The 12,887-nt window shown below is 42.0% G+C and overlaps 1 protein-coding gene across 2 annotated transcripts in view; it reads left to right on the top strand.

Moving 5' to 3' along the window:
* The window catches only part of MTMR7 (myotubularin related protein 7), a 71,563-nt gene extending 61,228 nt beyond the window's left edge, over positions 1-10,335 (top strand). For both annotated transcript variants that reach the window (XM_074992847.1, XM_074992848.1), the window contains exons 13-14: positions 5,347-5,473; positions 6,565-10,335. In XM_074992847.1, the coding sequence (XP_074848948.1) occupies positions 5,347-5,473; positions 6,565-6,930 (493 nt within the window). In that variant the 3' untranslated portion in view covers positions 6,931-10,335. The remainder of the gene's footprint in view (positions 1-5,346; positions 5,474-6,564) is intronic.
* Positions 10,336-12,887: the final 2,552 nt, after the last annotated feature.

Below are 12,887 nucleotides of genomic sequence, written 5' to 3'. Positions count from 1 at the left end.
GTAAATGCAGTGCCAGCTACAGTGAGTAAACTGCCTGCCTGCCTGCCAATATTCAGACTCTCCAACAGCTACAGCATTGGATTAACTACAAAAGAAGCTTGTGACTATGATTGCATTAATAGTTGTGTGTACTTATTACATAGATAGGCACTTGTCCCACTGGGAAATGGCTCGGCCTTCTGGTCTAGTCTGCATGTGCTAGATTTCGGCCACAGCAGAATTTGTGATGAATATTTGATTCCCTGGAACAATTGGCATCACAAGTTGTTTCAGAGAGATTGTAGGAGCTCCTTCACATGTGTTAAAATGAATACTTTGTACGTAAGCAGATAAAATCCTCTGTCCCTCTTTGCTCTGAAATTCTAGGTAACGCTCACAGGGCAATCTACAAGTTTTACTACAGAAGTGAAAGTGATTTAAGCTATTATAAGTACAATTGAATAGTTATTTTCTTATTCCAAAGCAAGGGATATGCTAAAAGATAAGCAAAAGACCCTAAAGGATTAAAATTGAATTTAATGTTGGTATTCTTTGACATGTAACACTTGAGGTCACACATTTATAACTCAGTTAAATAGTTCAGAGGCTAGGGCACAGTACACAGGATCAGTGATTGCTGTTTCAGCTCATAGAAGCTCTGGGCACTGAAACAGAGGCTGCATTTTATTTACTCATTTCTTACATCTGCCACATCCAGCTACACTGGCTTTTCAGTGATTCATTGGATTTCGCCTCTCAAGTCCAGTGAGGGAACATTCACCCTAATTTAAAAAATAATTATAATAAAATCTAATTTTTAACCTGGCAATGTGCCTTTAGGTACAGTAGTGATTACAAGAGAGACATTCAGAATATGGACCTGATATTTCAGGCATTTACTCATGTGAGTAATTCCACTGACTTTAATTGGACTAGTTTGAGTAATGTTTGCAGGATTGGGCCTGTTGTGTTAAAGCAGTTGGAGGGACATTATTAAATTAACACAGATTTTGGCAAAGAAAGAAACCACTTAATACTAGGTAAAAATCTCATAGAATACCTCTGCCAGCCCCTTGGCTAGAGAGTTGAATTCTTAATTCAAGTCTGTTACTTGATCTCTCTCCTGAACTACTTACGTAGATAGTCATGTGCTGGCCACGTGCTACCAGCATAATCAGGAAATAGGGGAGGAGTGATATTACACAATTATCCAAATATGTTTATGGTATGTGCCCTCAGCCAAGTTGACTTCTCATTTGCAGGCTAACGGGAACAGTTACTTAACTGAGAACTATGTCAACAAATCACACAAGAGCATGCAGTTGGGTGCATGGCTCTGGAGCAAATACATAGAAACTGGCTTTGAAACCCTATGCTGTTTCCTAAGGGCTTCTTTTACTTGCATGGGTTATTTTACAGGTCTCTTACTCTAAATGACTTACAATAACTTGGTATCACCAACCTGCAAAGGTTGCATAGTTAGAATCAGTTGTTAAGATCTCTATTTCTAAGTCCTGCACCTCAAAGGTGCCCATATCTGGGTCTTAGGAAGGTGGTTACCTACATGTGGGATACACAGCCATGAACACATGCCTGGAGTTGACACCCTAAGCCAGTTTTTGAAAATGCTAGAGCAGGTGTCCCCTTTATAAGCCCTTTAGTTCAGTGGTTAGTTACCCCCCACCGCCTCCACAGATGTGGGTGGCACACCCCCCCCCCCCCCCCCCGTCAGTATTTCCCTCTGTGGAGAAGGCACTTGCCCATACCTAACAAATCATGACCCGAGGTTTGCTGCCCTGTTTGCAAAGGGTTTGAAGGGATCATCCTGGAGAAAAGGTCCCCCCGCCGCCATTCCTTGCAGGTCACTGAGTGAAGAGAGAGTTACTGTCTGCTGGCCTGGTGGGTGGGTGCAAACACATGCAGACCATGTGAACCCCCTACGTGCCTGACGGGTTCCTCCCACTCTTTGCAGGACCCTTCACAAACACAGCCCCTCCCTCACAATCGTGGCCCCCAGGTGGAAACACAGACATCTTGACAGTCATGAGGGCTGTGGTTTGCAGGCACTTCCACACTTGTCTTCAAAGTGGAAGGAAAAGAGCAAGAACCACAACCTGTTGTTTACTAGGCCTGCCGCCAATCTGAGTTTAGCCACCCCATGCTGTGCTGTGTGTTCTACCTGTGTGATAGGCGCTTAGCTTAGAATGAAGAATTTGGCCCTGTACATAACATGCATTTTGTGCAGTACAGTGCTTCATTTGTTATAAGAGAGTTTAGCCTTCCACTTCTTACAATGTAACTTCTCTAAAGTCTAACCTTGTCCCTCCACCCCCACAATCATATGGAACAATGTTACCTGGTCCCCCAGCTCATCCTGCACTTTGGCTATCATAGATCAGGAGGAGGAGGGAGGAAAAAAAAGAGTGTGATGAAATGTTGAATGAGCTAGTGCAATTCACCTGCACTGATAGAGATCATCTGCACCAAACAGGAGAGCATGCAGGGAACATGAGGGTAAGATGAAGGGCGAAATGTTGAGGCTCATAGGGGAGCAAACAGCTGAGCAGGTGCCTGATAGAGGTGCAGGAAAAGCATGTGGTGCACAGAGTCTCCTGCACCCTCTGATAGCTTAACCAGTTCCATATCCTTCTCTCCCACAAGTCCTAGAATGCAGTTGGTGGGGGGGAAAAGGAGGGACATCCCCCAAAACCTTTCACTCAGTTCCCAGGTGTGTGTCCTGGGACAGAAGGCTGTCATTCCACCGCTTTGATGCTATAAAGGGGAGTGTGATAAGCCTGTTTTGCGCCCTCCCCCTCCATATTAAACCTCACACCCTAAACTCCTTTCTCTGTCTGTTCCCTTTGTTTCCTAAATAACAATGCATTATTCCAAAACAACAGTGTCTTTATTATTTGTGTCAACTGTTTGGGGGGTGTGGAAGGGTCAGTTGGGGTCTACAGGCCAGTATATAACTGTCACATCATTTGGTCATTCAAGAAACTAGTTTTCAGTGTCTCTGAGTTGCAGTGCCCCTTGACATGTTTCCTTGCTGTCTCACTGCTCATGATTAGCTGCTAGGGGATCTGCCTCAACCTCCCCTCCTGCCAGAAACTTTCCCCTCTTACTTTCATGTGTATATTATTGAGCACAACAATGGGTTGTGCCTTTTGGCTGTTAAAAGGCAAGCTTTTACTGAGGTCTAACTCAGTTGATAAGCTGCGAAAGCTGGCCTTTAAATGGCCAAAGGCACATTCTGACGCCATTCTGCCCTTGCTGTAGTTGAATTGTTCCTTACTGCCGTCCAGGTTGCCTGTGTGTGGCTTCATGACCACAGCAGCAAGGGATAGGATGGTTCTCCAAGGGTAACTATTGGTATTTCAACATCTCCAATAGCAATTTTTTGGTCTGAGGAGAAAGTTCCATCTTGCAGCTTTCTGAAGAGCCCGGATTTCCTAAAGATGTGCATGTCAGACATCTTTCCCAACTGTCCCATCAGCAGCTGCAACACCATTGGGAAGTACCCCTTGCAGTTTGAGTATTCTTTGGCAAAGCAGTCTGATGCCAAGATAGAGATATGCATGCCATCTATCACCTCACCACAGTTAGGGAACTCCGTCCATTATGGTAAAGCAATCCACTATGTCCTGCAAGTTCCCCAGAGGCACTTTCCTCCCTGGCACAAGGTTATTGATTGCCCTGGCTACTTGGATCATAGCAGCCAGTACTGTAGATTTACCCATTCTGAATTGATTCCCAAATTATCTGCAGTGGCCTAGTGTTGTAAGCTTCCACAGGGGTACCACCATTCACTTCTCAACTCTCCAAGCAGGTCACATTCTGGTATTGTGACATTTTCCGGGTGGTGGAAAGAAATTCACAAAGTTCCATGAAAGTGGCATGTGACTGTTTTGCAGCCACTGATCATTGTCCCATAGCCACATAACTATGCAATCCCACCAGTCTGTATTTGTCTGCCAAGACCAGAATTGGTGTTTCACTCTGTCAACGGGCCTGACTGCTGCCAGTGTATACCAATAATTCTACTCAAAGGGTTCCTTCTTCCTTGTGTTGGCAGCTCTTGGCTAAGCTCTGGACAAACCGTAGCATAATGCACAGGGTAGTTACATTGGGGATGCCTTCTGTTGAGCTCATGTGCCCGAGGACAATGTGTACCTTTGACTTTGTTAACTGAGATGCTAAAAAGTCGACCTTAATAAATTTGACCTAAATTTGTAGTGTAGACATACCCTTGAATACCCAAGTGCTTTCCTAAATCGGGGTCTGGAATCTAATCCTGAAACTTTAGAGTGGCGTCAGCATACATCATTAGGTTTGAGAGTTGTAGAACTCAGCCTCTCTCTGGCTCAAATCCTATGATTGTACAGTGATATAACCGGAAAAGGAGTCAGGATAAAATATTGCTTTACTCATTGGATGCAGCAGGTGGAAACAAGCTCCATGAGTCTGTGAGGTATTTCATAGAATGCCTTGTGAACACACATTGACACACTTCTGTGTCAATATGTGCAATTTTTGCTTTTTAATTTTGGCTCAAATTCTGAGGAAGTGTAAGTGGACACAACTCTTGATTTCAGTGGAGTCAGGTTTACGTACACCCAAGTACCCCAAAGGCACTTGTCAGCCAGGTCAGAAGAACACAAACACACCCTTAAGATAGATTTTGGCTCTTGCTAGTTAACTTTTTTATGAAATGTGAATGTTTAAGTAACCTTTCACACCACAACTTTTAGATGACACTGCTAATTTTTACTCAACTGTCTAGAGAGGTGGAGAAAGAACAAAAACAAAACCTTACTTTCCGGTAAACAGTGGCATACAGAACTTCAGCAGGATTAGTTGTTATGTGGAAAACTAGATAGGCCCTGCAGTTGGACTTACAATGGAAAGCTGGCTGCTGTAACCGCATAATATATTTAAATAGAGGGTATAGAAAAAGTGAAAAATACAACTTATTGTTCTTTGCAAAGGTGAGTGTTCACTTGCATATAACATGCATTTTTGTTGACAGTAACTAACTTAAGCTCAACATTATTATTATTATTATTATTATTGTTATTATTATTTTTTTTAAATAACTGTCAAGGAGTACACCAGACAGATCAGGTCAACACTGTGGTCTAAATCCAGTGTAGCCTGGTAGTTCTTAATCATATATATAATTGATTGACGCCAGGTTTAGTCTGTAGATTTACAAGCTTATGCTTTTATTCGTTAGTAAAATGCAATGGAAAGTACTTGACAAACTTGCAGCAGTAAATCTGTTTTACAGTGCTTATGTATAAGTCTCTGTACTCCTACGTGCTGCTTTCATTTAACACTTCTGCATGCCCCTGCTATCAAATCCAGGTTCTGGAGTGGTATGTACAATCGCTTTGAAAAGGGCCTGCAGCCCCGGCAGTCAGTGACTGATTACTTGATGGCAGTGAAAGAAGAAACTCAGCAGTTAGAAGAAGAACTAGAGGTCTTAGAACAGGTAAAAAACATTTGATTTGATTATCCCAGACTTCATATTTTCTAAATGGGGAAGGTTTTGATGAATTTCAGCTGAATAGGTAGGTTTTTTTCACCTTTCTGCAGGACATGCAACTGAGGTCAGGCATCTATAATACCAAACTGGCAAGAATAATCCTTGAGATCATACTATTGTTACTTAACATGGTGGCCCCCATCATTTGTCCTGTGTGCTTTTCAAACACAGAGGGAATTCCTGGGATTGAACTCAATGGGATTTTTGTCTTTTAAATCTGTGGATGTCAGGATATTTTTTTTTTAAAAAAAGGAAGGTGCAGGGGTGTAAAATTTGCTGTTACCACAAAACACACAAACTCCCACATACATTGTTGTCACATGCATCTGACAAAGAGGGTCTTTGCCCATGCAAGCTCATGCGCCAAAAAATTGTTTAGTCTATAAGGTGCCACAGAACTTCTAATTGTTTTTGCAGATACAGACTAACGCAGCTTCCCCTCTGATACTTGTCCCACATACGTTCATTTTTTCTTGGTCCCATATGGCCTAAACCAAGGATCTGCAACATTCAGCACACAGCCCTATCAGGGTAATCCACTGGTGGACCATGAGACATTTTGTTTACATGGACTGTCTGCAGGTTACCGTCCCCCAGCTTCCAGGGGGTGCAGTTTTCTGTTCCCAGTGTTGATTGATAATAATTGATGTTGATAAGGATGACCATGTGGCACTGCAAGATCCTGAAGTGCCTTCTGAATCATCCAAAAAAAAAAAAAGTGTTCAGTAAGCTTTAGTGTTAAGTGTATTTTTAGTGAGCTGGATGTATACCATGCACTGCCCATAGTGATATGTAGTGTTATAATCTACTGTATAGAAAACTTTTACCTGTATACACCTAAGTGCTTCCAGAAACCAGCCATCTGCAGTGCAGTAATACACCTGGGTTGGTGAATACCTGTATATACTTATTGTATTCCAATTCTTTTTGAAAATCAGTACTCCATTAATAAGTATAACTCTTAGTTAACCAGCAGCCCACAACCCCTCTACAGGCCAGGTCACAGAGCTCTTTACTGTATATTGTTTTACTTTCAGAGACTGGCAAATCTCAGAAAAGTACAGTTAAACAACAGAAAAGAAAACGCTAAGCAACAGGACCGAATCACCCATTTAGGGCTGTCTCCTGCTTACAACAGCATAGCCAACACCCCCCAGGATTACATTAACGGTGTGAAATCATTCCCCTCCCGGAGCCCTTCGCAAGGAGATGAAGAAGACTCAGCCCTGATTCTGACCCAGGACAACCTGAAAAGCTCTGACCTTGACCTCTCAGCCAACAGTGATCAGGAGTCAGGGGTGGAAGATCTGAGCTGTCGGTCCCCAAGTGGTGGTGGTTGCCTGCCTTCTGAAGACAGCATCAGAGATCCAGATTCAGATGAAGCCGTGTTTCTCACTGTTTGAAATTACATCTGTTCATCAGCTGTAGAATGGGACTGTCCTTGAACATTTAAAAAAATTCCAAAGAAAAGGAGCTGTGCAATTGTGTATATAAAAGTCCAGGCAGAACAAGCACTTCTTAGTTAGAATACAATGCAATGTTAAAAGAAGATCATGTCTGCTATTATGAACATTTATTTAAACCCCTTTTGGTTGCCTTTTTAACCTTATCAGAGTTATAAAAAATTATTCGCTTATATTTGCTTTCCAAATGTTGTTTTTGTATTTCCCTAATTATGCCTGCTCTACATAACTGTGTTTTTGTTGAGTATTTTTGCCTTGCAGGTGGTTGTGTACATTGCTGAAATACTGAGCTTATTTCTTAAAACACTTCAATTTTTTAATCAAGAATCCGTTCAGCAAAAGTAGGAAGGAAATAAATGAACATTAATTACTTGGGTGCGTAAATGGGACCTTGACCCTCCAGGTGGTGGTGTGTGGACGGGTCTTTGAGAAAAGCAGGACCAGTATAAAAAAAGAAATGCACAAGCATTTTGGTAAGCCATGACTTTACACTGAGTGACAGGCATCTGTGTATTTACTACTTATATTACCATAGTATCTAGGAGCCCACATTATGGACCAGCATCCAAGTGTGGTAGGCATTGTATAGGACAAAGACATTCTAAGTTGGGTGGTCAATAATTTTTGAAGGGGGCCACTCCAATTTGGAAAGCAGTCAGGGCTGCACTCTGCCAGGATGTTAATGGAGGTTGTATGCAGAAGGGAGCATTGGAATACACGAGGGTGTGTGGGGTCTGGGAGGGCATTGGGCTGAAGGAGGCGGTAGTGAGCGGGGGCTGGGTGCAGGGGGTTGTGGCCAGCGTTTCCTCCAATTTTTTTGGAGTAAATTTTGTTATGTGCACCACCAGTAGACACACATGTTGGCTACTCTGGGGGACACTGGGCGCTTTGCTAATCAGTGGGGTGGCATCTGAATCTTTCATGGATGGCTGCCCAAGTGCTCAGCTTATAGGGAACACTAGCTTATGTCATAGGCCGGGGTGGATTGTGACCTGGGGCATGGGCTTGGGGTGGAAGTATGTATGCAGGAGAGGGGACAGGGGGTTTGGGTTGTTTGGGGGCGGGGGGTGCAAGAAGCAGGCTTTGACTGGGAGACTTGGTGACTCCCAGCCAGCAGGGTTTTCAGGCAGGCTTCTTCTGCCAACACATGGAAGAGGCCATGTGCATCTGTAAATACCTATGGCGGTAGTGACACTAGAGAGTTTTGTTGACAAAACAGATCTGTTGTTGACAAAACGTGCCATGCATTTATACACAAAATGGCTTGTCAAGAATGTTGACAAAACTCAGCACTTTCACAGGCGTTCTGCCTTCAAACTTAGAGGCATGACATCTGTTGACAAAACAGCTGTGTAGATGTCCCCAGGGCCTCTCTCGACAGACAGGGCATCTGCAACAATGGGCAGTCCTGTCTGCTGAGCTTCGGGGTGCCTGTTTTGTTGAGAGAGCAGCCAGGCAGTCCAGCTGCTCTCCCGATTGGCTTTTGTGTGTGGCACTCTGTTTGCACTCTGTCAACAGCAGTTTGGCAGGAAATCTCTTCCAATGGTGACTTTTGTTGGCAGAGTGCTGTAGTGTAACCATAGTCATTAAGTCTGAGGGGATGGGGAGGAGTGCTTCGCACACTGCCCATGCTTCTAACAGACAGCTCCCATTGGTAAGAAACAAATTAATTGACTGGGGGTGGGGGTAGCACATGAAACTTCGTCCCTTCTCCTCCTGGGCCCACAGGTGTGGAAAGACAAATAAGGCCTTTTGAAGCTGCTTTTGTGAAGGGGCATATATACTACACAGAAGATCAACCCCGTTGATCTTCTAGACTTTGATTTGGTGTGCCTGATAGAGGCATGCAAAATTGAGCTATCGGGTGTCAGCAGTTGACCCCTGTACTTCTCAGTATCATGAGGAGTAAGTTGAAGGGAGTTTCTCCCATTGACCTCCCTCTGAAGACAGCCAGGTAAGTCTATTGCAGATATGGCAATTCCGTAACTAGAATGGACTTATCTGCAACTTTAAAAAATTAAAAATCTTTTCTTTGAAGTAGAAACCAATCAAATACTAATTGGATTGTTATATTTCCACTAAGTTACTCTCTTTTTTAAAACGTGCCAGCATTTACAGCTGAACCATCTAAAATATAATTTGTTCATCCTCCTTGAAGTCCCTTTGGGCTCGAACTGTAGTTGAACATAAAATGGTAAAGGGGGAAGTATGCTTTAGTTAGAGTTGTTAATCTTTGAAGCATGGGCTTTAAAGAAAGAGATCGCATAGCTAAATGCCAGAACTATTCTTAAATTTGTTAGTTTAATAAATTTCTAGTAATTTAGTCCACTTTCATAGGATAGTTTCAATTATTTTAGCATTAAATTGAATGACCAGTTGAATAAATCAATGTAGCTGTATTGAAAAAAATGGCACTATAGACTATTTATAATGTGCTGTGACTCTGACCTCTATTTTTAAATGTTTGTTTATTCATTTTAATAAATGAATGGCCTGTTTTTTTTATTGCACTTTTAAAAAGTGTATTTTATATTTTGAACATAGGCTGTGAAGTATGATGTAAAGATGATCTTGAATGGGTTTTCTTAAACTATAGATGCATGATGAAGAGGGCAATGAGAGCAAGTTATGCGCATACATTCTGCTTCAATATACAAATTAACAGTTTAAAAGATTCTGGCACTATTGTTGCACATCATTAAAACGTAACCTTGCAGAGTAGAGTGTTACTAGGCTGTTAGACATACCTAGAAATAGATGCAGAACTTGATAATATATAATATACGCAAAATTGGAGCGCTATCTTCATGTTGCTTGAACTACTAATGATCTCTACAGGTATAGGACTATATACACCCATCTTTATAGAGCAGTTCCACATGTATGCCTCATGGTACTTGGAACTTTGGTTTAGTCATTTTCATTGTAAATGTATGTGTTGTAGCATTATATTCTGATGAAAAATACTTTAAAAATAAACTGCAACTGTTGCATGTTTTTGGCTCATTAGTGCATGAAAGCAGTTGCTTCCTTTATCCTCGTAATCTCATGTTCAGGAAATTCAAGATGCCTTTTTATCACTTGGAACATAAGATTGTTTTCGTGTCCACCCTCATCACCTATAATCACCAGTGAGGCAGAGGACAGATATGGGTAGGAGGGTAACCTCCACAGTAAGGTTACATGGACACTTCAATATAAAATCTTATTTTAGGCCACCGAGAACTTTAACATGACTAATTTGTGATGCAAGTGTGATAAACATAATGGGAAGAGGAATGTAATTAAAATAATCATGTAATGTAGACAACCTTAAAAGTGGACATTATCTTTCTCTCCGAGCATGATCTATAATTGGAAATTGAAGGGGAGGCTTTTATACTCACATATTAAAGTGTTCTCTACCCACAAGCTGTGCGGAATAATGAATGGAGATGAGATGGGGAGATATGAACAAAGTTTACTTTAGCTGTGGTACAAACAACATGATGATAAACTGTTGGGAAAGGTGCTAAAGGCACAGTGGAGACATTCAAACTAGCTAAACAAAACAGCAGAAATACAGCACTTTGAAGACTAGCAAAATGATTCATGGGGTGATGAGCTTTCATGGGACAGACCCCCTTCATCAGATCAATCTCATTTCCGATACACTGGCATATATATGCACAGAGGACAAAAAATAAATAACTGATATGGGGATGAGGGGCAGGCAGATGTTAATTGTCCTGCCTGAGATAATTAAAGCATCAAAGGAAGGGAAGCAGTCCTTGTAACGTTTGATGTAATTATCACCCTTCATACTGTGTATTAGTGTCAAATTTGAGTATGAATTCCAACTCAAGTGTCTCACACCAATCTTTTTAATTTCTTTTTGCTCCAGGACACACACAGCTCTTTAACAGGATGGCCCACTCCATTGACGTGTTCACTGATCAGCTTGTGTATTGAGTTTCTTGATGTATCTGCTCTTATCTGCCAACTATGCCTTGCCTCTATGTACATTGAACAGACTGGGCAAAATCTTCAAAGAATAAATGGACACAGCAGACATCAAGAAACTCATTACACATAAGCTGGTCAGTGAGGCTTCAATCTGTTACAAGACCTGAGAATGTGTGTCCTAGAGCAAAAAAGTTAAAAATGGAATTCATAGTCAAAGGTGACACTAACACATGCTATGAACATCACCTCACACATTACAAGGACTGCTTCCCTTTGATGCTCATAATTGTCTCAAGCAGGACCATTAACATACCCTGCCCCTTGTCCCCTGGTCTCAATTTTTACTGCTTTTTTGGTCTTCTGTTCTTATGTCAATCTGTATTGGGAATGAGCTTGAGCTGATGAAGGGGGTCTGTCCTACAAAAGCTCATCACCAAATAGCTAAATAAATCTTTAAAGCACTACATTTCTGCTGTTTTGTTCTGTTGGAGTACAAACTAATGCAGCTACCTCTCTTTTACTATTCCAACTAACGGACTCACAACCAGAAGCAGGCACTGAAGGCTTTCAAAGAGGAGAAATGTGGTCAGAAACCCTGGCATGAAACAATACTAGAAGCCATATTTTCAGCAAAGGGCTTCAGAGAGTACAAGGGAATGAGGATGCACTAGTTTAGATGGGCAGTGAGGACCGCTGATATTAAAAAGAGGCAGGACATTGAAGCTGTGGCATGCAACCCAGGGCCTTAGAAAGGCTTTGTCTTCAGAGTTAGCTTGGGCTCCAATTTGCCTGTTGTCCTGCATCTGGCTCCTGTTCACAAAAATCCTCCCATCCAAACAGCATTGATTTATATCTGAGCAAGCCGGCTTGCCGTGAGGTACAAGTTAAAGTCCGTGTGCTAGTTACAGTGGGGTTAGTAACCTGCAATTTTGCAGTGATTATGCAGCTATGCCCTTGCAATGCTTATAGCCCTCCACTGCCTTCCCACAATTCACTGGAAAAGAATCACATCAACACTTAGCTGACTGCAGCACTGAGAAATATAGCCAATGCCCCCAACAGTCCCATCATGTTTCATGGATGAATGTAGTTCTCATGGGGGCCTAGTAATTTGTGTGGCTTCTCACACCTGACCAGCTAGGTGCAGTGAAGAGACAGCACCTAGCTAGTTGGAGATATGTGACATGAGTGATTTTTAGCTAAGTTTAACTAACTTGCAAACAAAAAATTTCTGCCAGATCAACTCTGGAACTTAAATCTTCAGAGAGCAGAGCTTCAGGGTTGAGTTCTCAATTAAAGGATGTATGCTGGAGGAAAATCCAGTGAGGCACTTGTTCAATCAGAAGTTAGGCTGGAATCCAGATAAGGGTTTTCTTGTTAGATGCTGACAGCATTAGTCACGTTCATTTACTCAACTTTCACACCCTGCTGAATGTGCTATAGTTTCCACAAACACATACCAAAGGCTATAGAATACAGCTTAACTTTTCTAACAGGAGGGCAAAAAGGTAAATGTTTCCATGCTCTTGCTCCTTTAAGGCACATCAGATGTGTCATTACAAGGCTGGTAAAGAAAACCATGAGAGGCAATTTTGGCCACCAATAAATATAGCTCTAGCCCATTCTCAGCTTAAACTAGGTTTCTGAGGGAAGCATTGGGAATTGATGCTGTCCAGAGACTCGAGAGTAATTCAGTATACAGAAGGCTAGGCACATGGGCTCTGAAAATGTATTGATCCTGTGTGTGAATAGTTTAAGGCAATTATCTGATCACCACCCCCACAGATACAAAACAGAGTGGCCCATGCTGACTTGAATAGCAATATGATGAATGTTTCAAATTTCACCAAGGAGGTCCTACAGGCAGTAGCCACCATGTAGTAGGTAAAAGACTAAACAGACTGATTATTTTAAAAAACTTTATTCAGTTTCACATATTAATGTACACTAAC

The sequence above is a fragment of the Carettochelys insculpta genome, chromosome 4 (genome assembly GCF_033958435.1).
Source record: "Carettochelys insculpta isolate YL-2023 chromosome 4, ASM3395843v1, whole genome shotgun sequence".
NCBI classification, from domain to species: domain Eukaryota; kingdom Metazoa; phylum Chordata; order Testudines; family Carettochelyidae; genus Carettochelys; species Carettochelys insculpta.
This window is presented reverse-complemented; position numbering and strand designations above follow the sequence as displayed.